Here is a 23,375-nt window from a genome sequence, read left to right on the forward strand (position 1 = left end):
GTTAATTATAAAGGATTCAGAGCTCGCTGCAGAACCCTAACAAAGGTATTTTTGTGGATGATGTTACGTGTTTTTATTTAACAGCTCAAATCAGGAGAGCTAAAACAGATGGCGTACTTGTTATTGCTCTCTGAGAACACCTATAGAAAGACACTGATAGTAACTGAGAGAGGCCAAGCCCAATAGGTTGGGAGTAATGGCAAAGATCAGGCTGTCTGGGCTCACCAGTTAGCATCTGAAAGCAATAATGAACCGGACAGTGGGGTCAGGAACAGGTGATGCTGTGTGGAGGGGGAGAAAGAGGGGTTTGTTTGTCTTCTGCATTTGGAAGAAGTGGTTTAAATATTGTTTCCTCTTTTTCGGCTTTATGATAATGTCAGTGACTTAATCTAATCTAAATGTGGCCTTTGGAGCAAATCTGCTCTAGGACTTTTCCAAAATAATTTCCTGAAGGAAAGAAAAATCTGAGTAAAGTTCAGGATAATGTCTAAAGAGAGAAATGTAAAAAGCTGACTTATGGGGCAGCAAGTTTATACACGGGATGATGCTCCTCTGGGGCATTATAGAAAATGATTATACCAGATTTTGTTCATCAAGGCAAAGTAAGCTAAATCAGATACAAGGCAAAGCCCTTAGGAGGGGGAGGAACATACTCAATTTAGTGAGGCAACTGTGATAGTAATTAAAGCCCAGATGGAAACCTTTGAATGTGTCTGGCGTCTGTGTATCCGCTGTGTTTTTTCTGTTAAGTTGACATTATAGAAGGAGCACCCAAAGAATAAAGAGATGGTGTTTGAAATTTCATCAGTCAAGCACTATCCCAAATTTGATTTATTGTAAACAATCTTCAAAAATTGCTTTGAGTGTATATGGGGAGGGAATTTTCTCAAGTGGTAATTCACAAAGAGGGAAATTGTACATTATTTCTAGATTTGTCTTCGCTGAAATGCAATGAGAATTAATCACGCCATTTGCCAGCTCTGACTGCGAACCTCTTGTACTTCGGACATACGGAGGGAATTTTATGCTGCTGTTATATTTTGTCTCTGAAGCAGAGTGCTATGCTGTTTACTTAATGAGCAGATATACTGCTCATACAGTATACCCCATACAATAAAAGAATTGATGTAAAAATCCAGGATTAAAAAGGGAAATGTTGTCCTGATTTTTCCCTCTAATACACAAGGCAAGAGCAAAGGATAGTATTGTATGGAAACACTGTTAACTGGTTAGAAAAATGTAAAGAGTGATTTGCTGTTACTGGTGAACGGAGGGCTGGGGTGGTGTAACTCTGCCTGTCGCACACAGCGGCAGCCTCAAGCGTCTCCTCACCTTGTGTTTGAGTCACTACTCGTATCTGGAGCAGACAGGCTGCTTCCAGTCCCCAATCCTCCAGTATACACGCTGCTCGATGTGTAGTACAGTTACGCGTGTTGTACTAAGATTTCCTACCACCACTTGAGTCGTTGGAGAGTTGTGGCCCATGCTCATGTTTCTCCTGGGTGGGCAGGCCAGGCTCGGGGTGCTGCAGTGCTAACTTTGTCAGAGCAAGGGGAAAGAGCTGGTTGTTTGGAGCAAGTCAAATGTCCAAAAAAAAAAGACTGGAGAGGAGAGGAGAGATTCTCGTTTTCAGATGTGCTAGATCGCTTTTCCCCATATAATCTGTAAACATGGATTTAGGGGCTTTTGAAGGAGTCTGTTGCTCCAGAGACAGACCAGTTTATTGGCAATTTTGTGATGTTACAGTTGCAGTCAAAGCTGCAGTTAAGCATGTGTAATTAGCGGCAACATTAATGGTCTTTAACGATACTAACTCCAGGCAGTGGTGTTTTGCTCAAGTTTTCATTACCTTTATGCCGATAATGGCTCACATCCTTTGTACTAGATCCATGTTGCCAAAATCCTTCTGGTGGTTTTCACTTTAAAAGTATCTCCATGTGAGCATATTTCCTCCACATATGCTTCAGTCATCTTTATTGGAGTTTGTTCTTTTTTTTTTACTAAAGCACATAGGGCCTCTTTTGCAGTCTGTATTCTGAAATAACAACAAAAAAAAGCCACTTCTTAACAATACGAAGCTTTCTTTTAATGGTTATTTTTTGAGGAGCTCTGCTCTTAATCCACCTGCTCTGTGGCTACGTTTACTCCTCTGCTCTCTGCGAGTGGTGCGCTGCTCATTGACGAGAACCCAAAACCCTTGGTCCCACGACTCATGAATTTGAGACAGATTAAATTAAGTTTCAGGTCTCATTTTAAAAAAAATTTTGTTTAACCTCCATGTTGAATTTTAGAGGGCATAACAAGCGTATATGCCTGTGGACGGTGTTTTTTTACATAAGTCAGGTTGCCACCTATAACTTTAGAAGTGAAGTCGCAGTGTTCGTGGGCTCTGTGATCAATCCTCTGGAAAGGGATAAGAGACTTGTGAGTGGATAAAAGACTTGAGTGTAGTGCAGAAGAGCCTGTTCCCGGTCACCTTTTCAATCAGCTCTTCACCTGTCTTCCTGTGGCTTTCCTTAAAGCAATACTAATTGTAATTAAAAAAAAAAAAATCCTTTTTTGTTCCCTAAAACCAACATCCTGTAAAGTTTATAAGACCGCTGGTTATATTTATGGCTCTTACACCTCCAAAGGAGGCTGCGGTGCTTTTGTCTGCAGTTTCATTGCTGCCACGGGACTGAGGTCTGAATCTTGCATCAGTGTACGTAAGAGGAGACTTGAGAGATTTATTTGTTGCAAGGCTATCGGGCAGCGCTGTGGTTCCTGACGGCTCCAAACCCTTGTTCTCCAGGATAGTTTGTTTCTAATCCAGTCCCTTTGCTGGATCTTCCCCACCCCCCTGGATGAATGGGCCTAGGCTGGCGAGCATCTATATTGCTGCATTTTCCCTTGTTATTTTAACAGCCGTTCACTTTTCGAACTTCCTATTGTTGAAAATTGTAAGAGATTTCAGGAACTTCTCAGCAGAAAGGCTTTTTCATATAAGTTGCCTTTTTTCTTGTTGTCCCTTCCCCAGCCTGGAGTATCTTACATATTCATTGTCACACAGGATACTCCCGCAGCAGTTTTACATTTGCAAGGCCTGGTACGTTGCTGTGTCCAAAAAATGGGTAGGCACTGAACAATACCTACTTTTTAACTTATTTGAGGAAAATGCTGTGAATCTGCATAATGGTCTCAGACAGAAAGTGCTTTATCTTCACGAGTTAGTGAGTCAGTTTAGGGGTATTCTATTGGCAAAAGCTTTCAGAGAAATTATGCATGGTAAATTAATGAAGGCCTATTGTGTGTGAATGCACATGCCATTAGAATCAATGGCTGGCTGAAAAAAAGTTAACGGTCATTAAGAGGCTGTAAAAAAGGCCAGTGGACACAGATTTACTCCCTTGCAGGGCTCTGGTTGGGTTAGGTGAAGGCAGAGACTGCTGTTTGCCTCCAGGCCACAGGACAGCCCAGGCTTTGTGTTTTCCCGCCCCCATTTCTCTTGGCTCCTGTCACTGGCAGATTTACAAGAGCCTGCAAGAGACGATCTTCCGAGCAGGTAAAGACCTTCGTGTCACTTTTCCTTATCTTAGAGGGGTTAGTAACAGAAAGTGGGTGAGCCTGAGAGGGCTTAAAACCTCAAACCACCTCTGCAGGGGGTGTGAAATGGAGCTCTTAAATGGAGCCATTGCAAAAAGAGGGTACTGTTTAGTTCTGGCTGGTGCCACCCTAGCTGAGTAAGTCTTTAAAATATCGCTCATCTGAGTAGCGGGATATCACCTCCAATTTCTGTTCAGATAGCAAGAAAATAAATTGAGCGCTGCAACAGATCTAGCCATTAGCCAATGGTATAGGAAATGGAGCGCTAAACGCCAACCCAAGATTAGGCAACTGTGTACCATTACTGGCAATTCAGCTGTCAGTTCCTGATACACAAAATATAAGTGATGCGAGCTATTTCCTGGGCACCTCTGTTCCCCTGGGCTGTGCCTTTTCCCTTGAGCACTGGAGATTTTTATTTTCTACATTGTATTTTAAATGCAGTGATTCTGACTGAAATAGAATGCATGGAGAAAATTAATGATTTGATATCTTCTTGCTGCTGTCAAAAGAAATATAAAAGAGTCTTTGATCTGGGGGCTTTAAAAAAAGTGTACTGGACCCGTTACTGATTCTTACTGACCTAAGTAAGTGATAAAGTGGCTGTATAGAAGTTTAATTAGTCTTAATCAAGATACGTTTTTAAGATTTAGGAATAGTGGCCTTTTGAAGAAGAAAGGCTTCTGGTTGTCATTTAAGCCACAACATGTCCTTTTATCCTACTTTGTATGTCTCCAGCAGGAACAGTTCTTATTTTAGAGGAAAACAGAAATGGCTTATTTGATGGATATTAGCATGGACAAGCTTACTAATATTTGAAGACAATTTCCCCGTCTTACCTTTTTCTGTTTCATATCCCACAGAGATTACCTCAGACTGCTGTTGTTAGTCACTGTTATTTATATAAAGATATGTAATGTGTTTGTGCTTGAGGGGTCGTCTGTAACGGGGTATGCAATTTCAGATTGTAGAGACTGACAGGAATTACTGTGAAGAATTGCTTTCCAGTGACAGCTTTATCCTGCTTGTAATATGTCATTGCGTGTGACTTTCAATTAATCATGCCATAACAAAACATTGCGTCTGGCGACAGTGGTGTGTCCATTAATACGGAGAAGTAAGTCTCGGCTTTATGAGCACAAACGCTGTCGCAGTCCCCTGCCCACTCGTGCACTTTAATCAGTAAGTCTCAACCCAGAAGGAACATTTCTTTCTTCCCCTCTCCCCTATCATCCTCCATTGTGATCTATTAAGCTGCAATCCATAATGTCTCGTGTTGCTGTAATGGTCTGATGGTGTGTGGTTTTAAATGATTGCATGAATTTGACTTTGTCTCACTCTGCCTTGACCTTGGTGTCTTCAGTGACTTCCCCTCCCTCTGTTTTCAAATGAAGTATGGGGAGTTGGGAGAGAAAATGGAAGAGTGACAGAATGGACTTTGGAGATATTTCGCAGGAGGTTTAATGTTGGTCTTTGAGGAAATAGGGGACAGAAGAGGTAAGAGAGAAACCATTACTGGAAGACAAAACACACTGATTTGCAAATTTGCAGGAAAAAGGCATCCTGCTGTCCTGCATCCTGCATAGCTCCATAGACTGCAGCTTGCTGTGTGCTGGATCTCATCGGTAAGCGTAGTAGGAACCCTGCAGTAATTAATTCTTCCTCTTGCTCACTCTCCCGGTTATAGTAAGATTGCTAGGTAATTTATCAATTTAAGTAAGACCCCTAAATCTCATTGTATTTTACAGCTATATCTATACCCTGAATGGAAACATAAAGAGGCATTTGGGTGCTCTATGCTTGGGCTACAAAGAAAGAAAGACATCCTGGTCCCAACCACCAAGTATGCATCCCTGTTACTATATCCAGCCAAATTCAGGAGTAGATTCTCACTGCCCTGAAAGCCTTGGTCTTTTTTCACTTGATTTCTTTTGGTTTACTATTGAGGTTTTATACCTTGTACAACATAAGTAGGAAGCCTGGTAGTAATTAGTGTCAGTGCTTTTCTTTTTCTTTTTCCTCTAAGAAGGAGATGAACTTAATTTTTTAAAAATGCTTGGCTGGAAAGTGTCAGAAGAATCTCCAGAGTATCCTGAGAGCTAGTTTATAGCAGAGCATTGCCATGTTACGTGAAACAGAGGAAACTACTTTTTATATCTCTTCCCATGGATTAATACCGTGTATGAATTTGTGACACATTTGACTGGTTGCCTTGAAAAGTGCACGCTGAAAGAGGCATTTGTGCTAGTCATGGATTTCGGCAATGATGTGTTGGGTGTGTTGGAGTACTTTCACTTTTTGTAAATAAAAAGTGAAAGTCTTTGGGATTCTGAGGAATAACAACAAGGTTGTAGCTCCTTGGGGAGATCTTCATGCTCTGGCTTGCTGAATCTCCCCGTTGTCTCTGAATTATCAGCCAGACAATAAAACAATAGTTAATCAAGAGTTTATCTCAAAGATGGGTATTCTGGGGTAAACACAGTATTATACCAGTGCCATACAAGGTTTGTACTCTCTCTGGGCAATGTGACTTCTGCCAGTTGGCAAGGGTACTGGTTTTGGTTCTTTAATTAAGGCTAACCCCATCTGTCCTGCTGTATGAGCAGTGGATCTGACAAGATGCTGAACTTGCTAAACTATATAAAATAAAAGCACCTGCCCTCACATGGACTTGAGGGCATTCAGTACCACAGAAGGTGGTGATCTCCTTGGTGATCCCTGGCAGATGCAAACCAGCACAGCTCCACAAAGCCGTTTACTGCCAGATGGGGGCCATCTATTGGCATCAGGCTTTTCCATCAGGCGAAGGCGGTTGGTGCATGTGTTAGGATCCGAGCACACATACAGGAGAGGCCTCCAAGAAGCAGGGTTTGTAATCAATTGTATGGTGTTTGAGTACAGAATAATTTCCTAGCTATTAAGTGCCTGAAAATCAGCAGTAATTAACTTAGTGCAAATTCTTCTCTTCCTCTCCCTCCTCTTTTCTCAGAAAACCAAACAAACCCCCTTTCGCAGCAGAGGAAATGCAGATGGAAGCAGTCTCTTTTGCCTTAGTGCGGCCGTGTACAGACTACATCTTCCCCCCCCACCCCTTTCAGTTCTGTGAATAACATAATTGCTTTGTTATCCCTCAGGGGATTTGTAATATTAACATTGGTTAATGACATTAATTCAAGGTTTTACCATTAATAAAATAGCATTGCTTAAAATTAAGCATTACATTTCAATTAGTAGTCCATCAAAGGCTTTAATAGTCTGGAGCATTAAAGTGATTTTTTTTTTTAATTTCTTATTAATTTTTTATTGTATCATGCTAATTTCCAAAGCGTGATTGAAAGCCCAGCTGATCCAATGAACAACCCTATCTGCCATGTTTCTTGAGGGAACTTCTTTCTTTTATGACATTATACAAAAAGGTCACATTTCCACAAAGCAGGAATCTGTTTCAGTCACCTCCTGAATTCATTATCATCCTTTTTACTTTTTAACATGAGGCACATGATATACAGGCAACCCAGGTGGACATCTTTAAATTAATCTAGTAATAATTGATTCAGAAGAGATTTGGAGGACAGAATTTGCATAAAAGCCATAATGAGAGCAAATCCTCCAAGGCCAGACTGAACAGCTAAATCCCTGAATAACTTACATCTCCTAAACTAATTTGGTTATATATGCAGGATGAAGGTGTGGGGGCTGGAGCGCCATGTGATTGGAATTCATTACAAATAATTCATCATCTCCAGAAAGCCAGGCCTCAGAGTGTATTAAAATGATATCAGCTCCCAAACGCATGCTCAGACCCTGCCTCCTGGAAGATGACAACAAAATCTCTGTCTAAGACCTTGTTTGGGCTTTTTAAAGCATTTCTGAGGAGCCGAGCTGGCACCCTGGGACCGAGGCATTTGCTGGGAGACTGCTTCTCCCACCTGATGGGAGAAGATTCAGAGGTCTAGTTTTGGTTGGACATCTGAATTTGTTAAAAAAAAGTGAGTGTGGAGGGTGATCCCAGCTTTTAATCCTGATATTCCTCCCTTCCATTCCAGCATGGAGCTGCTTAGCTAAGTTGTAGATCACAAAGTTTGTATTAAATCCTGGATCACCTTGGTGTCTTTGAGAATTTAGGGAGAGGGACACCTTATAGGATGGGGACTGTACTGTGTATGCTTTAGGTAGAGTAAATCTGTGGACAATGAAAAGTATGACTGCAGTTCATTAAAAGAATGCAGCCAGGTGCTTTTTGGAGATCCCTATCCTGCTTCACTTTCTCTTTACCTAAATATTGTTGTTGAGAAAAGCTCTAAAAGGATGTTGCTGTGACCCAGCACAGTAATAGCTGTGTTCCTAGGCTGGTGAGCTTCAGAGAGCAGGTAACACACTGCATGCTCCTGGTATCGGAGAAGTCGTGTGGGATGTTTGGAGGAACCGGAAAACTCAGCTCAGCCTTTTTTGAAAGTGTTCACCAGACATTTTTTGAGGGAAAATTGATGTAAATGTTGGTTTCAGCAGATGAGGAATCAGTCCCTTTTTGTTTACACACAGCAATCGGTAATAATCTGTCATTTGTGAGCTTTCTATTTTCTGTGCTGCTTCCCTTCAGTGCTGTCCTGCAGCCGGGTACCTCTCAGAAGAGCTGCTCTCCTCTGCAGTATCCCAAGTGCAACGCGAGACTCGGGGCAGAACAAAGCAGCACTGCTGCTCCAGCAAGAGGAAGAGTTAACAGAGCCCAACAGGCAACTGCTGTTGAAATTAATGTAAGAAAAGTTGGGCATGGCAGGAGAAAAAAGAGTTTGGCTGACAAGTATTATTTTGTTTGTCCAGATTTGGGGCATATACAGGCTGTTTGAACACCTTCGAGCCAAAAGTTTCCATATGATAAATGATGCTGTGCAATGCCAAGAAGATGCTGCAGCAAAACATATTCATGTTTCCAAGCAGGCTGAAACTTGGAACTGTGCTACAGTGGTGCTTTATGGTTATTCCCCTAGAGATACAGTTAAACCATGAGTATGTGTTATGTGGCACTGGGTAATCACAAACCTTTGACAAAACCAAACAAGCTGTGGTTTGTCTCTCCTGCATGGGCAAGCATTAAAAGTTCTTTTCATCCAGTTGTTGCAAGGTAGCAGTAGAGGAAGGAGCTGCTGGGAGGGATGAGATGGGTTTGTGATGTGCAGCAGCTGGCTTGGACCCTGGCACGTGGGGCTACATGAGTGATGCAGGAGGATTTGTGGGATGGAGCAGAAGCAGGGCGGATGGCAGGAGCTGTGGCCCTGGAGCTAGTGTTGGAGTCTTTAAACTGGAAAAAGAAGGCTCTAGGGAAAGTCAAGACCATATGTTATGGCTGACTCTCAGGCAGGAGGTTGATTGGCGTGATGATTTCATGGCTCAGTTTTCATTTGCTGGAGACTTGAGTTCTGAGATTGCTTCAGGTCAAAGGAGAATTAAGTGGTTTTTTTTCAAATTTCATCTTACTGTTTTCTTGGCTGTGTGGTCACAGGATCATCATAGTGGCTGCTCCATAGTTTATCGGGATTGCCTATCCAGTTGACACAATCCGGGATTTGCAGTTGTTCCCACTTTGCCCTTACAGTGTTGAAGAGAGAAACCGTTCAAGTTACCAACCTGTATTAGGTCTGATACAACTTGGAACCACTGTGGCTAACTTCCTTACTAAAAATCCCATGGGATGTCTCCAGCAGACTCTCTAATTAGAGCTGAATAAAAAACTGACGTCTGTAAAAGAATACTTAGTACTCTAATAAGTCAAGAATTCAAGAACACTTATGGTTTTCATATTAAACTGAGACAAAAGAAAGCCCTGTACCAAAAGCATTTAGAGGAGTCAGAAGGAGTTTACTCTTTTTATCTCTACTAAAAACTGGCTGCAGTTACTAGTGACCCAGTCACAGAGTTGTGTCTTGCCTGCTTCCCCAGCTGTAATGTCGCAGCTGCAGGAGGGAGGGATGTGAGCAGGACTCTGCACCTCTGGAACTCACTGCAAACAGAGGAGCATCTCCAGACTGTCGGGCACCAGAGTGTTGGAATGACATTGGCTGCATGGTGCGGTGTTAGGGGCTGTGGCTCTGCCGATTTGCAGATTTACAAACCCTTTCCACATTGTGCAGGAGAGCAACTTGAAGAAAAGCTGTTTCTACAACAGCTATAGGCTTAAGGCATGGCTCTATGGGCTTGAGCACCAAACCTCCAGCCAGAAAGAGCCCTCACAGCCAGGTGACTATTTGCAGTAAAGTCTGATGCTGAATCTGCTGTAGTTGCATTATGTAGATGATCTGGATGTAAACAGCACACCTGGCACCTTGGATTTGCAGCACTCATGCAGAGGACTCTACATCACGCATACTGCGCTAAAGGTGACCGCACCACGGCCCCGGGCACGCTCGCCTGCTGCAGGCAGGGCCTCTGGAATAGTTATTCTTGCTGTGTTGCTGCTGCCCCGTGAGCCCTGGGATGGCTCCTCTCTAGGGCTGTGTTACACTTATTCATCCTCTCCTTTTGATGGAGCATCCAGAGGCTTTGACTGGAAGCCAGGAGCTCCTGATTTCTAATCTAGCCTGCGGTAAACTTCCTGTCCGAATTGCAGCTGTGCTAAGTACCATAGCATCCATTGTGTTCTGCTGTCGTGTTACTCGCTGCCTTTGTCTTTGTGTTTCACAGATGGAGCACATGAAAAATAATTCCATAGCCAGTCCAGGTCCCAGAATTATGAAAAATACCTCCACTTTAACACCTCTGTTGACTGTGTCTCAGAGAAGCCATCCTGTGACCAGCAAATAGAAGGTCTCTCAATTCCCACTGTAGAGGTAGTCTTCTAGAGAACACGGGAGGCATGCCACCAGGGAAATAAGTGAGGGTAAGCCTTCATTGCCAGATACGATCTTTGGATAAACAGAAGACTTCAGACTCCAAGGCACCTTTTCACAAGTGCTAAATTCATACTCCAAACAAACGCTAACAAAACCTCTCATGTCTTCTTATTATGCATAGCCAGTAGAAAAAAAGATCTACAGGCCTTTGGGGAGAGCCTCTTGAAACACTTGGGGATGCACTCAATGTGTGGTCAGGTTAGTGCTATTCGAAAGCAGGGCTGAGCGTCAGCAGAGCAGGTATTTATTTATGCCCACTGAGTCTGGCAGGAATCCAGCAGTACAGTGTATTTTGCTCTCTTACACAGGCTTTTATTGTTGAATCAGCTTTATTTAATGGGAGCTTTCTATAATAGGTTCCTGTTCTGGAGGGCCTCCTCAAAAGGTGAGGAAATAGCTCAGTTTCTAGGACCATGCAGCCATTGACTGTGCTACTGAGGCCAAGTAACACAGTTCATAAAGAAGCAGACTGACACCAGCCAATTAATTTTGTACCAAGCCGTTATTAAGAATTTTGTCTGTGTTACCTGATCTGAGTAAGAACATCACATTTTGTGGGCTTGGTCTGTGGCCTTGACCAGTCCTGGGTGGGTTTGAACAGCAATCAGAAAGCACTTTAGAAATAAAATGCCCCAAGATGCACTGTCAGACTTTAGTGGGATGTAGTCCTGAGATCAAACTGTAGATAATTACTGTTCAGCTCCACTACGGGGTTCACGAGCCATGAACCGAATAGTGTATTAGGTTGAACTGATTTCTCCTTTGCAAAGAGTTACCTGAATTATTTATGTGGATAACAGAAAGGTTGCAACGAAGTGACCTATGGTGCAAGATCTTGATTGTTTGTTTCTGATGTAAAGCCTACTGTGATACTGCAACCAGTGCCTTGCAGACTGAGAGGCAGGAGCTGTGGGAGTGCCCCAGCGATGAGCATGGAGCTCGAGCTTCTGCTTTGCCCCAGGACAGCGTATTACCTGCACACTCTTGCGATCCGCCCTGCTGCTCAGCTGTAGGGGTTTTTTAAAGGATAATCCTTGGATTATATGCATGAAAATGTAGTTCTGTCTTCCTGGGGTGCTGTGAGAGCGTGTTCATTGTGAGGCTCTTAGATGCTGTTGTAGTAGAGGCCATGGGAAGCCCTGAAGAAGGTGGACACATGAGAGTGGGGCAAACCCCACCTAGAATAAGAGCTGCAGCATGTAAGCTGTTGTGAAATTAGAGGTGAGCTCACCGATGCTTCAGAAGACTGTAGAGGGAGTTAATTAAAGCAAAACAAGATCTCATCACAGATTCTCATCTGAACAGTAATCTGACCAATCCCATATGTTTGCCTTAAAAGTAAATAAATGAGAAAACCTCGTTATGTGGGAGCCTGTTCTAAGGGCGCACGTGAGATCTGACACATGGACATGCGAGCGCAGCGTGCCGTGTTTGGGCTGCGAGACAGAAACGGAGCGCAGGCATGGCTGAGGGCTGCATGTACGGATGTGGCCGGGGCAGAGGGAAAAGCTGTGCCTTTTCTTCGATAGTGTGAAGTGGCTCTTGGAGCCAGTCCGGTGGGACGAATTCCAGCTGGTGAGAGTGGGAGTGGAGGGCAAGGAGTGACGGAAGAATAAAGGACCGTGGTTTTGTTGGCCTTGGAGTTTTCTAGGGCAGAGCTGCCTGTGCCAGCCTGTCATAGCCACATTGCTGAGCTGTCTTGCTTTATAATGTTTATATTTGTTTCCCTTATTCTTCCAGCACTTGTTTTGACTACTTTAATGTCCACCTCTTTCCACTGCTCTTCTTCCCTCTGGTATCCCATTCTGATAAAGGCATAACTGTGCCAATCACAAAAGATCCCAAACAGAAGAATTAATGCTTTTACAGGAGGTTCCTTCTTTAGTCTTTTTTAAAGGCATTTCTTTTCTTTAAAATGAAAGGTGAAGCATTTTCTTTTATACTTAAACTTCACTGTCACATTTTATTAAGTCAAAATGATAGTTACAGTCAGAGGAAAGCAGGATATGAATTCCTGGTACAGCCATTTTTAAAGTGTGCTTTGTTTTAAAGACCTGAAGATTGATTGAAGGTATTTTTCTTTTAGACGTGGAGCTTTAGTCAAAAGGGGCCTGATCTGAGTTACCCTCTGTAAATCAGGATTAGTTCCTGTGAAATCAATGGAGTTACAATGATACAATACAGGGCCAGTTGGAAAAGACTCATGCCCTGGGAATGAGTAAGGGAGGGGCGGTGGGTGATCCCCTGAATGCCGCGCTTGTGCAGGGAGGCGAAGCCACAAGGCAGGGTAATTCCACTACTCCCTGTTGGGCGGCCGTGAAAGGGACTGGGTGAGAAATGGGCATGTGGCAATGGGTTTGTGCTCGCGTGGGTGCTGTGGTAGCAAATCTCCGGGGTAGCAGCTCTGGGGATGCACTGAGCGTGCAGACCTCCCGCTTTAACCAGGAGGAGCAGCTCTTTGCCTGTCCCCTGCCACTGCTGCTGCAGGCAGGGAGGCCCGTGAGCCGAGAGAGCCTGATTTAGGAGACAAGGGGATGGTGGCAGGAGTGGTGCTCTACAAAATACCCGTCTCTGGAGCATATTTCACCGGATCCAATGGAGCCTGACTCTGTTGACCTTTTTTGGCAGAGGGCCAGAGGGATTCCCTGTGCGGAGTAGAAGAGGGGAGAGACGCCCCATCATCACTGGGCCTTGGGAGCATGCAGAGGCACAGAGGACAGGCTTTCAGGAGGGAGAGGACAGACTAACCTGGACAGATAATCTCATTGGACATTTTTATCCTTTTTTTTTTTTTTTCACTTGTCTGCATTTTGAGGGTGGAATAGGTAAGGTGGTAAAGATACATCAAGGTGAGCAAATAGCAAATTGAAAGGGTATGTCCTGTCTGAGATTTGAGTTTAACCAGGATTTGAGCTCATCTCTCATCTTGCACTGAAACCTTGACAGTTGACTTCTTGAGCCCTAAGCCATTTTGAGCAGAGAGTCTAACAGCTCTTTTTATAGCATTTAACTGTATCTAAACAGCTTAATGCTAGGGGAAATTCCAGCAGTGCAAACCACCGCTAGCCTGGGCTGTATTTAGGATGTGCGGTGTTTTAGCAGCAGGTGAGGACTGGTCCTAAGCGCTGGTCATACTCCAGCCCTCACAGTGAAAATCTGCAGCTTGGGCAAAATTGGAGCCTTGGGTTTGGCCATCTCCAGTAGAATTAAAATATTTACACTTTATAACCAGCTGCTGGACTCCCCCAGGCAGTTACTAGTTTACTCTTGGCATTCAATTGACCTGCTCTTGCAAATGGCACCGCTTCATCTTCAGAGGATGGGTTTTTCCCAGAAATAAAGTTGCAGCAGCTGGGAATCGCAATTACTGAGTTAGTCTCTCTTAAAATATTGAGAAAAAAATGAGGAAGGCAGCCTGGGAAGAGGCAGGTAGGAAGGAGTAACCTTTTGCAATGCTATCTGCTGTCTGAACATTGTTCAGCTGGTGCTCTAGGGTTCTAGCTTCTGTCGCCTTTGATCAAGCTGGCGTTTACGCATTGACTCTGACTCCAGTAGACACCAGTTCGGGGCTGCACATGACACTGAGTTTTTTCAGCACAGGAGAGCTCCATGCATTTGATGGAAGCAATTGGATGTAGGAGATAGGAGACACAGGGGAGGGTACAAGTTTGTTATGTTTCTTTTTTAATCATTGTTTGGTCATATATTACTTTCCCCTTCACATCAAGTTTGATACCATTATTTTCATGCACACTTTGGATTTCCCTGTGACAATAAGGTAAAAGAAGATGGAACTTTACGCCAAATACTGGTTACAGCTTTCTAAGGAACACTGAAGTCTCTTGGACTGTGGTAAAATCTCCCAGGGAAAGTGGCAGAAGTCCAGCTACTTGGCACATTTTACAGCTAGTCCAGACAAAACACTAGTAAATGTGCTCTACTTTGGCACAGAACAGGCTGTGGGATGTTATGAAGCTTTCCAATATGCAACTTTTTATCATTTCTTGACCCTGATGAGTGTGAAACTTGAGTTTGCTCATCTGCTGATTGTAGACTACATAAGGTCTTAGCGGAGTATGGGACCCTACTGTGTGTCTTTGATTTAAGAATTTTTTTCATCTAGGTTGAGATCATTATTTGGATGCTTAGTACATGAAAATGGCCATATTGGCTCAGATTAAAAGTCTGTCTAGTTTAGTACCTTATTTTTAGGATTAGCCAGTAATGGCTGCACTGAGAGGAGTACAGCATGCATAAAGTAAGATTTCCATGACTGCCTCTTCCAGTTTCCAGCAAGGCTATCTGACAGTGAAGGAGTCCTTTTGCCTTTTGTGCATCTCACACAATGACCATCTCCTATCTAAGGAAACTTTGACTTTGTCTCTTCTGGAACTTTAAGTGGATCTGAGAGCCACACAGAATGCCTGTCCCTGGGGTTCACATCACTGTGCTGTGTTTCTCTTCTGGATCTGTACTGAAAAAAAAAAATGATCATTTAAACCAATGGCTGCAAATGTAATGCGATGCTTCATCATCAATAATTTTCATTACAGCGTGACTTGCACAACATCTCCATCATCTGAGATGCCACAGTACTCAGTGGTGTACGCCCTGCAGTATGCTTGTGCTTAATGACTGAACGCTACGCTGGCCTTAGCTTTGAATGATTTCACATCTCTTGCTTCTGCCAGTCTCATTTTTTAATTTAACATGATACTTGCTGTGTTTAAAAAAAAACCCTCCGTAATGAAGCGCTGTAGAACCTCCTTTGGAGAAGTGGGAGGGAATTTTATACATCCCTGCATGAAATCTGCATGTATGTGGAGCTGGAAAAATGTGAAATGCTGTAATCTCTCACTCACACTAGCTGGGAAACCAAGTCCCTAGAAGTACCCCAAATCCTGAATGCCAACGCTATTTTCAGTCAATGCTATGTAGCTGCTGCTGAGGACACGCTGACAACTCATCTTTATGCCAATGTTTAAAATCCCAGAGAAAAACAGATAAGAATAAAACATAGGATCCATCTTTCAAACCAGCTGTCTCCCATTGCTGCTGTAAGCAGTCCCTTGTTGCTCCTATGATACCCAAAAACCTTTACAAACTTCTTCCAGCTCCTTGATGTTGCAATACTGTCCCCTCTATTGGAGTTCACTCCATGCCATGAATCTGTCAGTGTGCATCGGTGCCTCATGTTACCAGCCACTGACCTGGCCACTTCAGCTCACTGAAGGTGTTTTGGAAACTCCAAACAAAAATACAGAGGTATTGGGCACTGCAAGCGTTGACTGTTACACTAACTTTATGAATCACTACACCCTCAGGAATTTAAAATCTCGTTATGCGTGAATTTAATCAGAATCAACTTTATTGTAAGATAAGATTTAAGGGTGGGAGACTCCATTTGTTTGAAAAAACATGTTTGCAATAATCAAACAAAGTCACATATGCACATCAGTAAGATTAAATTTGGCAATGCAGCTTTTCCTAAGCTGCAGCAGCATCTTGGGGAGTTTGTGGCATGGGTTAATTAATCCTCCATCCCCGTCTCAGGCCTGGTAGGCCCAGGGGAGTTTTTAGAGCTGTATCTTTGCTGCTGCTATTGTTAAAAACTGCTCACGTAAAAAAGGCACGACTTTCCCCTCTCCTAGCCTGGGTGAGTGCTCCCCCTCTTTAGCTGTGCCTCAGCTCTTCTGACTGGGAGCTGTAGCATCCCATGATAACGCGGGCAATTTACTCGCTTCTCACCATTCTCCCCATTAAGCTCTTTTAATTTTTACATTACCTTCATTAGCACTTTGCTGGCAACACCTTTTAATTGGCTTTTCTTGTTTCAAGACATTTAAAACAGCAGTAGTAAAATATATAAATCTTTTATTAGAACAATATTAATTGCACATGTGTTCTGGTGATGACTGATGTTGACCTTTCCTTAGTGATCTCTTGAATGTAACATGACATTTAAACACAGATGCATCATGAAACCAAGGAGTGAGGTGTCCACACTGGAGGACACATTTACATCCGGAATATCTGAGATTTCATGTTGTCAGCATTGGCCATTGCACACCAGCTACTGTATAAGGACATATACCCCAAAAGGCACACAGAGATACATATTTAGGAAGCTGGGTACTTCCATTCTCTTTGAAGTTAGAAGCCCAAATATTGTTGTAAAATGGGTCATTTTTTTTTTTAGACGCTGTTGGTGGAATATTATCTTGTGTACTTAGCACAAGTAGGGTTGGGATGAAAGGGGAACTTGCACCCTTCTCTACCCATGTTACTTACCCTGGATAAGCATTTGCCCTTCTGAAAGTGGAATTATTTGTATTTCAGGTATCCTCCCTGGGCCTACCTTGGAAGCTAGATCTGCAGCTGCCCTTCAGTCATGGTTGTTTCAAGATTAAAGGCCATTTCCCTGTCATTGCCAAGCCTTTTTCTTCTTGCTTTTCATCTCTCAGCATCACAGAATGTACCTGAATACTCTGAAGCTGAACATCAGCAATGTGTCAGGAAAGAACACCCCACAATTGCTTTTGAAGGTAAGAGCTTCTATTCCTGTTTCAAGTTCCAGTAGGAGGATCCATTTTGAAGTCCTTCCTGGTGTTGTTATGGATGATGGTTTATTCTGTGCTGTTTTCCTTACACCTGCGATCCACAGGCCAGTGCAAGTGGCCTGATGAGTTGTATTCCCTTTGATACTTTACAGTGTTTTAACTCTGAGGTTGCACAGCAGTCACTTAGTTCTGGCAGTTTTGGCACTACTGGTCTAAGAATCTCCATTTACAATTCTGCTACAGGCTTGCTGTAATCTTGTGCCACGCTGAAAAAAACTGTGTTTCTTTTTTTTTTTCTCTACCTGGAATCAGTAATGCTCATATACCTCACCTGGCTGGCTGCAATCAGACAAGAAGTGAAAAGTGACAGAGAATTTGGACATACTTGCATGCAAGAGCAGTAAATTGTTTTAAATTGCAGGGAGCGGCTGCCTTTTTGTTTGTTGCTTTTTAGTGGTTTGTTTTTGTTATGTATAAATCACATCTGCTAGTAGTTTTTCTGTCTTTCGTCTGGGCATTTAACTTGACAAGGTCTAAGAATGAGAGAGGGGAGCTTTGTGTTGCAGCATCCAGCCAAGTGCAGGTAATCTTTTTTTTTTTTGCTGTTCTTTTGCAACATGGAATTTCTCTTGTCTTTATTGCAGTAGGATTTTCCATGGGTGTACATGTACTCCTAATTTGCTGTCTGTCCAGACTGTCCACTTACCCACACGACAGTTAGATCATTATACTGGCACCACCATTATTTCTGGGTTCACCCCAGACTAGTGTCTTAAGCTCAGTGTGCCAGCATCATCAGCTGCTGAATCTCCTTGCTAAAAATGGTTTCCTCCTAAATGTTGAAATATCGATTTTGGTTCCCATTTAAGGCTTTGCAATGCATCTCCAGTTACATTCTTCACTGAAGGCAATTAAGAACCTTGCAATGTGTCTCTAGTTAGGTTCTTTGCTAAAGGCAATTTAGTTGTGGTTTTGTGACCTTTGAGATAGGGTTTCCAGGAAGAAAGTAGTCAAAGGCTTCCTTGCTGACCTTTCAGGCTTCTTCTGGAGAGCTTTAGTCTTCTTCACAGAGGAGGAAACTCATGTCTCTTAATTTGGAAAGTGTAAGAGACTTCTTGTCTGTTTTCCATTATATGTGCTTTTAAGGTTTAAGTGGATTAAAGTAAATTAGCAAAATCTTTAAGCCTACATGATATGGCACTGACTCTAACCTTGTTCCGGTGGAAAGGGTAAATAAACCTTGATTTTAATTGCTAAATAAATCTAACCATCTGTTTAACTGAGGAGGGGTGAAAGGAGAAACCCTTGCGGTTATAAATGTGGTGGAACTCAGTTGGATATTTAAATAGATAATAGAATAATGAGGATGTTATAGCTACAGAAAAGAGAGAAAGTGTATAAACTTTTAGTTTACAGAGGATGTGTTTGGGGGATCCAGCACTGGGATAAATCATTCTGCAGGGAATATTAGAGCTCTGATTCCTGATGTTGAGGAATTGGTGGGCAATTTCTGGCACTCAATATGAGTGCTTCTCTGCAGAAGTGATGGCTACGTAGGCACACTCATCATCTGCCAGTTTGCTTTGTTTTAATCACGCATGATTTTTTCACAGAAAAAAATATTCTGTCTTTCCCTTTCACTGTTCTTGTTCCTTTCCTTAGAACTTGACAATTATACAAAAGAAATAAATATTTAAATTGCAGGCACATCAATAAAATGACCCAGATGACTCTTAAACTCAAGTTAGATTCAGAGTTACTTTTTTTTTCTCAGCACTTGTTTCCTCATGATTGTTCATGGTACAGTTTAATCCTGTATTTTCTGCTGCAAAGCTCAGCTGGAAAATACACAGGAATGAAATTAAAAGCACCTTATTTCCATTGAATGTAGTATTTAAGTTCTGTGGAAGAGGGCTCACACCTCCAAAAATGCATCTCAGCTCATAATATAATTTACCTTAAAGCTATACCCTGTTCTTATGCCAGCACAAGAGGTTTAGGCTGCAAGGGGAGACAAGCAGGGGAATCTACATCTTATGTGCTGTTTCAAATTGCTCTGGGGATGTCTCTGCTTAACAGCATGGTTCATGGGCTTTCTGTGGGTCTCCGAATGCATCATCCCACAGATCACAACCTGCTATACAATGGAAATGCCAAGCCAACGACTGAAAGAGTGACCCCAGCAGCAGCTCTGCTGATGCTCCTGCTGCCAGGGGAGAGGATTATCTTACACCAGCAGTTTTCAGTGGATGGGCGGTAGTAAGAAGTAAGGCCCCAGACCATTCAGTCATACAGGATGCATTAGTTTGCTGTCAGAGTTAACAGATTAACAAAACCGTTTATGTTACAAAGGGGCTGAATAGCTTCTTTTTCACAACCTTGCTAGCCAGGCTTCCCATCACAAAACAAATGGGATGCCGTAACATGTTTTGTGCTCTCCAGTCATCTGTTCCCACCTTGCTTGTGCTCAGCCTCTTTTTATTGTACTTTTCCTCCAGATTACAATATTCTTAACATCCAGTTGGCTGGATAATATCCTTGTCGTGGAAGAATCCAAGTAAAACTCCTTTCTATCTGAATTTTAACTTATTTCCTCAGAAACTGTGTATTTTTTATGTCTCATCTCTTGCTTATTGTATCTCATCCACACTAGTCAAACATCTGTTTGAACTGATATCTCTTTGCATTGCTATGGGAGGAGTAAGAAAGAGAGAATACAGTACATAACCTAGTCATTTAAGCAGAAAGGAGTCTATATATGCAAAATACTTTTACTTTAGTTATGTTTGCTATGTTTGGACCTGAAGAAATGCCGGTTTCTTTACAGAGTCCATTCCCCAAACCACCTGGCATTACTTGTGACCTAGAGAAAATGCTCTAGACAAGTGGAGAGACATAAATTCTGGTTCAAAATGTGCCTATTTTATATACTCAAGATAAAGTTTGCACTGCCAGCAGAGATGTGGGCTGGGAAGGGGCTGTGAATGATTTATCCTAGCAGACTACATAGAGATCGTGAGGGACAGGTTAGGATTTTGTGCTGAGTCCCGTCCTGAGTGTTTGGACAGTACCAAGCTAACACAATGGTGCCACAGTTTCCCTGGGGCTCATAAACGATGCTCAGTGTACAGTTCACCAACAATAATAACATAGCGAGTTTGGACTTTCATAATTAGATTGTTCTACTCTGTGCTTATAGAAAATACAGTTAAAGTTTGATTTCCCTTGTTGGATCAATAAGAAAATGATCTCTTACTTCCCAGGAGTCTGTTTCTGGTCTCTTATTACCTATTTGGTTGTGAGTGGGTAGCTACATTAAGGATCTTGCATGGTTGTTTGTTTTTCAGTCAGCTGAGAAATTAGTGAAACAGGTCGGGTATGTTAGTGCATCCTTTTTTATGTGTACACGCATGTACACACGCACACAAGTCCTGTTTCACTGAACAGTATGTCATGCCACCACAGTTCCGCTGTGGACCACTCTGGTAAGCCAAACACTGGAGAAACTGTTTCTTCTTCCTATCAGTCATGCTCATCTTTCTTGTCTTTTCCGTATATATCTTATAACCAATAGATCAGTCCCTGTATTTGCAACTGGGCTATGCCCTTGCCATACTGTCCTGGCTCTTAGCAGTATCCTTCATTGTTATAAAGCTGTTTCTTAGACAAAACGCAACTTTGCTATTCATTAAAGACATTTGGAGCCATGGCAATACTGTGTAAGATTTGTTATTTCAAGAGCCAGGGCCATCACTGACATGCATATAGGTTTGTAATGGGTGCAGAGTACTTGGTTTCAGCTTGTTTACCAAGGAAGTGCTTAAAAGTTTACAAACTCATCTGTGTTACATGAATCACTTGGATGTTCACAACTTAACTGGAGTTGTAGACATGTTTCCACTTGTAGTTTCTATCATTATTTATTTCTCATTAGTTTTATCCATTAAATCACTATGCTTAGAAAGAAATATGACAGACTTCCCAGGTCCTTCTCTGTTCTTTCTGCCAGGGCTTTCTCCCCTGGGTCATGGCAGTTGGTGTAAGCTGGAAGCACATCATTTGTCCCTGCTTTAATAACTGCAGCCTGTCTTCACAAAAGCACCTCAGCTGATCCCATGCTGAAGCACAGGAGAGAGGAGGACTTAGTTAAATAGCTTACATCCCAGATCTTCTCAGGACTGCAAATCTCAGCCATGCAGACTGTATCATCATGGCTGGTATGAGTTCTCAGTGTGCAGCATTTGACCCATTGTCTAATCCTCAGTCTCTTGTAGGTGCAGACAAGTTGCTCTGTCTTTTGCCTCAGGTTTTCAAAATGAATTAGTTTGGGAGTGTTTAAATCTGGGATTTTACTTCAGACTGTCTGCAATTAATACCTCCTACCACATGAATATAATTCAAGTTGCTTGAATGTAGCTTGTTATATATTTTCTCAATATTTTATTTCTTCAAACAGCATTTTATTGAAACATGGCCAGCTTCAAACACTGAAATCTGTGGGGAGCAGTTAAGTGTTTGCTTGCTGTATTGAAAGCAAAAACTGTTTTAACTTTGTGGGCTGAAGGATAATAGGGTATGATTTATTTCTTTTGAACTTTCTTGACATTTCACCAAACACCCCCACTATTCTTGAACTGGTCACTAATACATTATTCCCTTTACTGTATATTGTTGGGGAAAAAAAAGCACATTAGCATCCATCAACTCCAAAAGCCAGATAGGAAAGCCCCTTAGGAAATCCTGATAAAGATTTACACTTTTCTTGAGCAAGTGAGATTTTGAGAATCCAAAATTTGAGTTAGAAAAGGATGAAGATTGTGGGGTGAAGTATGAGAGGTATATCTGGCTAAACATCAAAGGGAAGGCAAACTACGTTATTGGAGTACTGTCTTCTATCCTGTAGCCTTGCTGTCCTTGAACCTCTGTACAGGGAGTCCAAACATTAACTGATGACGGAGTGTTGACTGGAAACTGGTGGCATCCTGTGGGTGCTACAGAATATTTGACCTTCAGTGCCTTTCAGTATAGACTTTGTTTCCATTAAGCAAGCCTTGTGGCAATTTTCTTTTTAATCTTGAAAAATGAAACTGTGGCAAATGAAGCTGATATTTTCTTCTTTAGGCTTGATTTAGAATTTGTTTGAAAATTATGACTAATAAAGCCATAAATATACAGTGGTTAGGGAATTAATTTGCTCTCAGGCAAAACTTCTGAAAATTAGACCCAACAGCTCTCAATCTATTTTTCATTCCATAATAATAATTATAACAATCATGATGCTAGTTCTTTGACACTTACCCATTAATGTTGTCCAAGGCACTTCACAAATAATCGCAATGAGATTTGATTAAAAAAATTATTCAGTGTTCTGTTCCTTGGGGCCTGAAGAAGAAAAGGGGTCTTCGAAGAGTGCCCTTCATTCGCAAAATGCTTTAGACAGAGCAAATCATGACAAGTAGCAGAGAAAAGGAAGACTTTACAGTGAAGCTTGAAGAAGCAAAGTGATTGAGTAACTCTTACATATTGGAGTGAAGGAAAGTAAAACGTTAAAAAGGTATGACAGCTCGAGTGAAGGAGCAGCCTCTGACCATGAGTGGTGGTGATGAGGAGAGGGAGGGCATGCTCAGCAGCAGGAGTGGGTGAGGTGGGCTCACATTGTGTAGGAACAGGTACTCAGAAGGTCACCAATGTAGTATGCATGGATCAAGGCCATGAAAAACTCTGGTCAACAGCAGAGTGGCTTATTTATATTTTCCAGAGGTACCAGTGTAACTGGGGCCAACATAAGCAGGTAACAGCACACATTTTGTCTGTAGAGAGCTCTGCTGCCACAGGTCCAACTGGCCAACTTGTTCCTCTAACATGGTTGGATCAAGTGGTTAAGAAATGCAACATGTTCCTGGGCTCTTAGTATAGGATTAATTGGATGAAAGTCTGTGATCTGCAATATGTAGTAGACTGGGTTAGAGGTTTTTATGATAATTTCTAGCGTTGGGATGTGCAGATAAAATACTGAAGAAACTCTTGTGCTTTCCCTTCAAAAGCTCTGACTTCACAGATCATCCATTCTTTCCTTTTTATAACATTAGACAATCTTTAGGATGTATTTTAGTGGAAATGCTTGAGCTGCAAAATTCAGATTTGTGTTTTATACATGAGGATTGCTCTGTTTTACAGTCCATTAATAAAAGAGGTGGAGGTCATGGGTGAAATGTGGTCTTTGTTAATCCTTTACTATTATTAGCCAGCTTCCAATTTAAAAACACTGATCCTTATAAGAGCAGGTTCATTTCAAAAGTCTTTCAGGATTTTACAGCCTCTGCTCCCATTCTTTGGTGTAACTGAC

General features: G+C 42.2%; 1 protein-coding gene across 1 annotated transcript in view; it reads left to right on the top strand.

Moving 5' to 3' along the window:
- Positions 1–23,375, top strand: part of SEMA5B (semaphorin 5B) — a 200,455-nt gene that overhangs the window by 44,191 nt on the left and 132,889 nt on the right. Inside the window, exon 3 of the mRNA XM_086750938.1 lies at positions 16,809–17,014. Coding sequence (XP_086607064.1) covers positions 16,861–17,014 — 154 coding nt within the window. The 5' untranslated portion in view covers positions 16,809–16,860. The remainder of the gene's footprint in view (positions 1–16,808; positions 17,015–23,375) is intronic.

The sequence above is a fragment of the Chlamydotis macqueenii genome, chromosome 6 (assembly GCF_036417535.1).
Source record: "Chlamydotis macqueenii isolate bChlMac1 chromosome 6, bChlMac1.mat, whole genome shotgun sequence".
NCBI classification, from domain to species: domain Eukaryota; kingdom Metazoa; phylum Chordata; class Aves; order Otidiformes; family Otididae; genus Chlamydotis; species Chlamydotis macqueenii.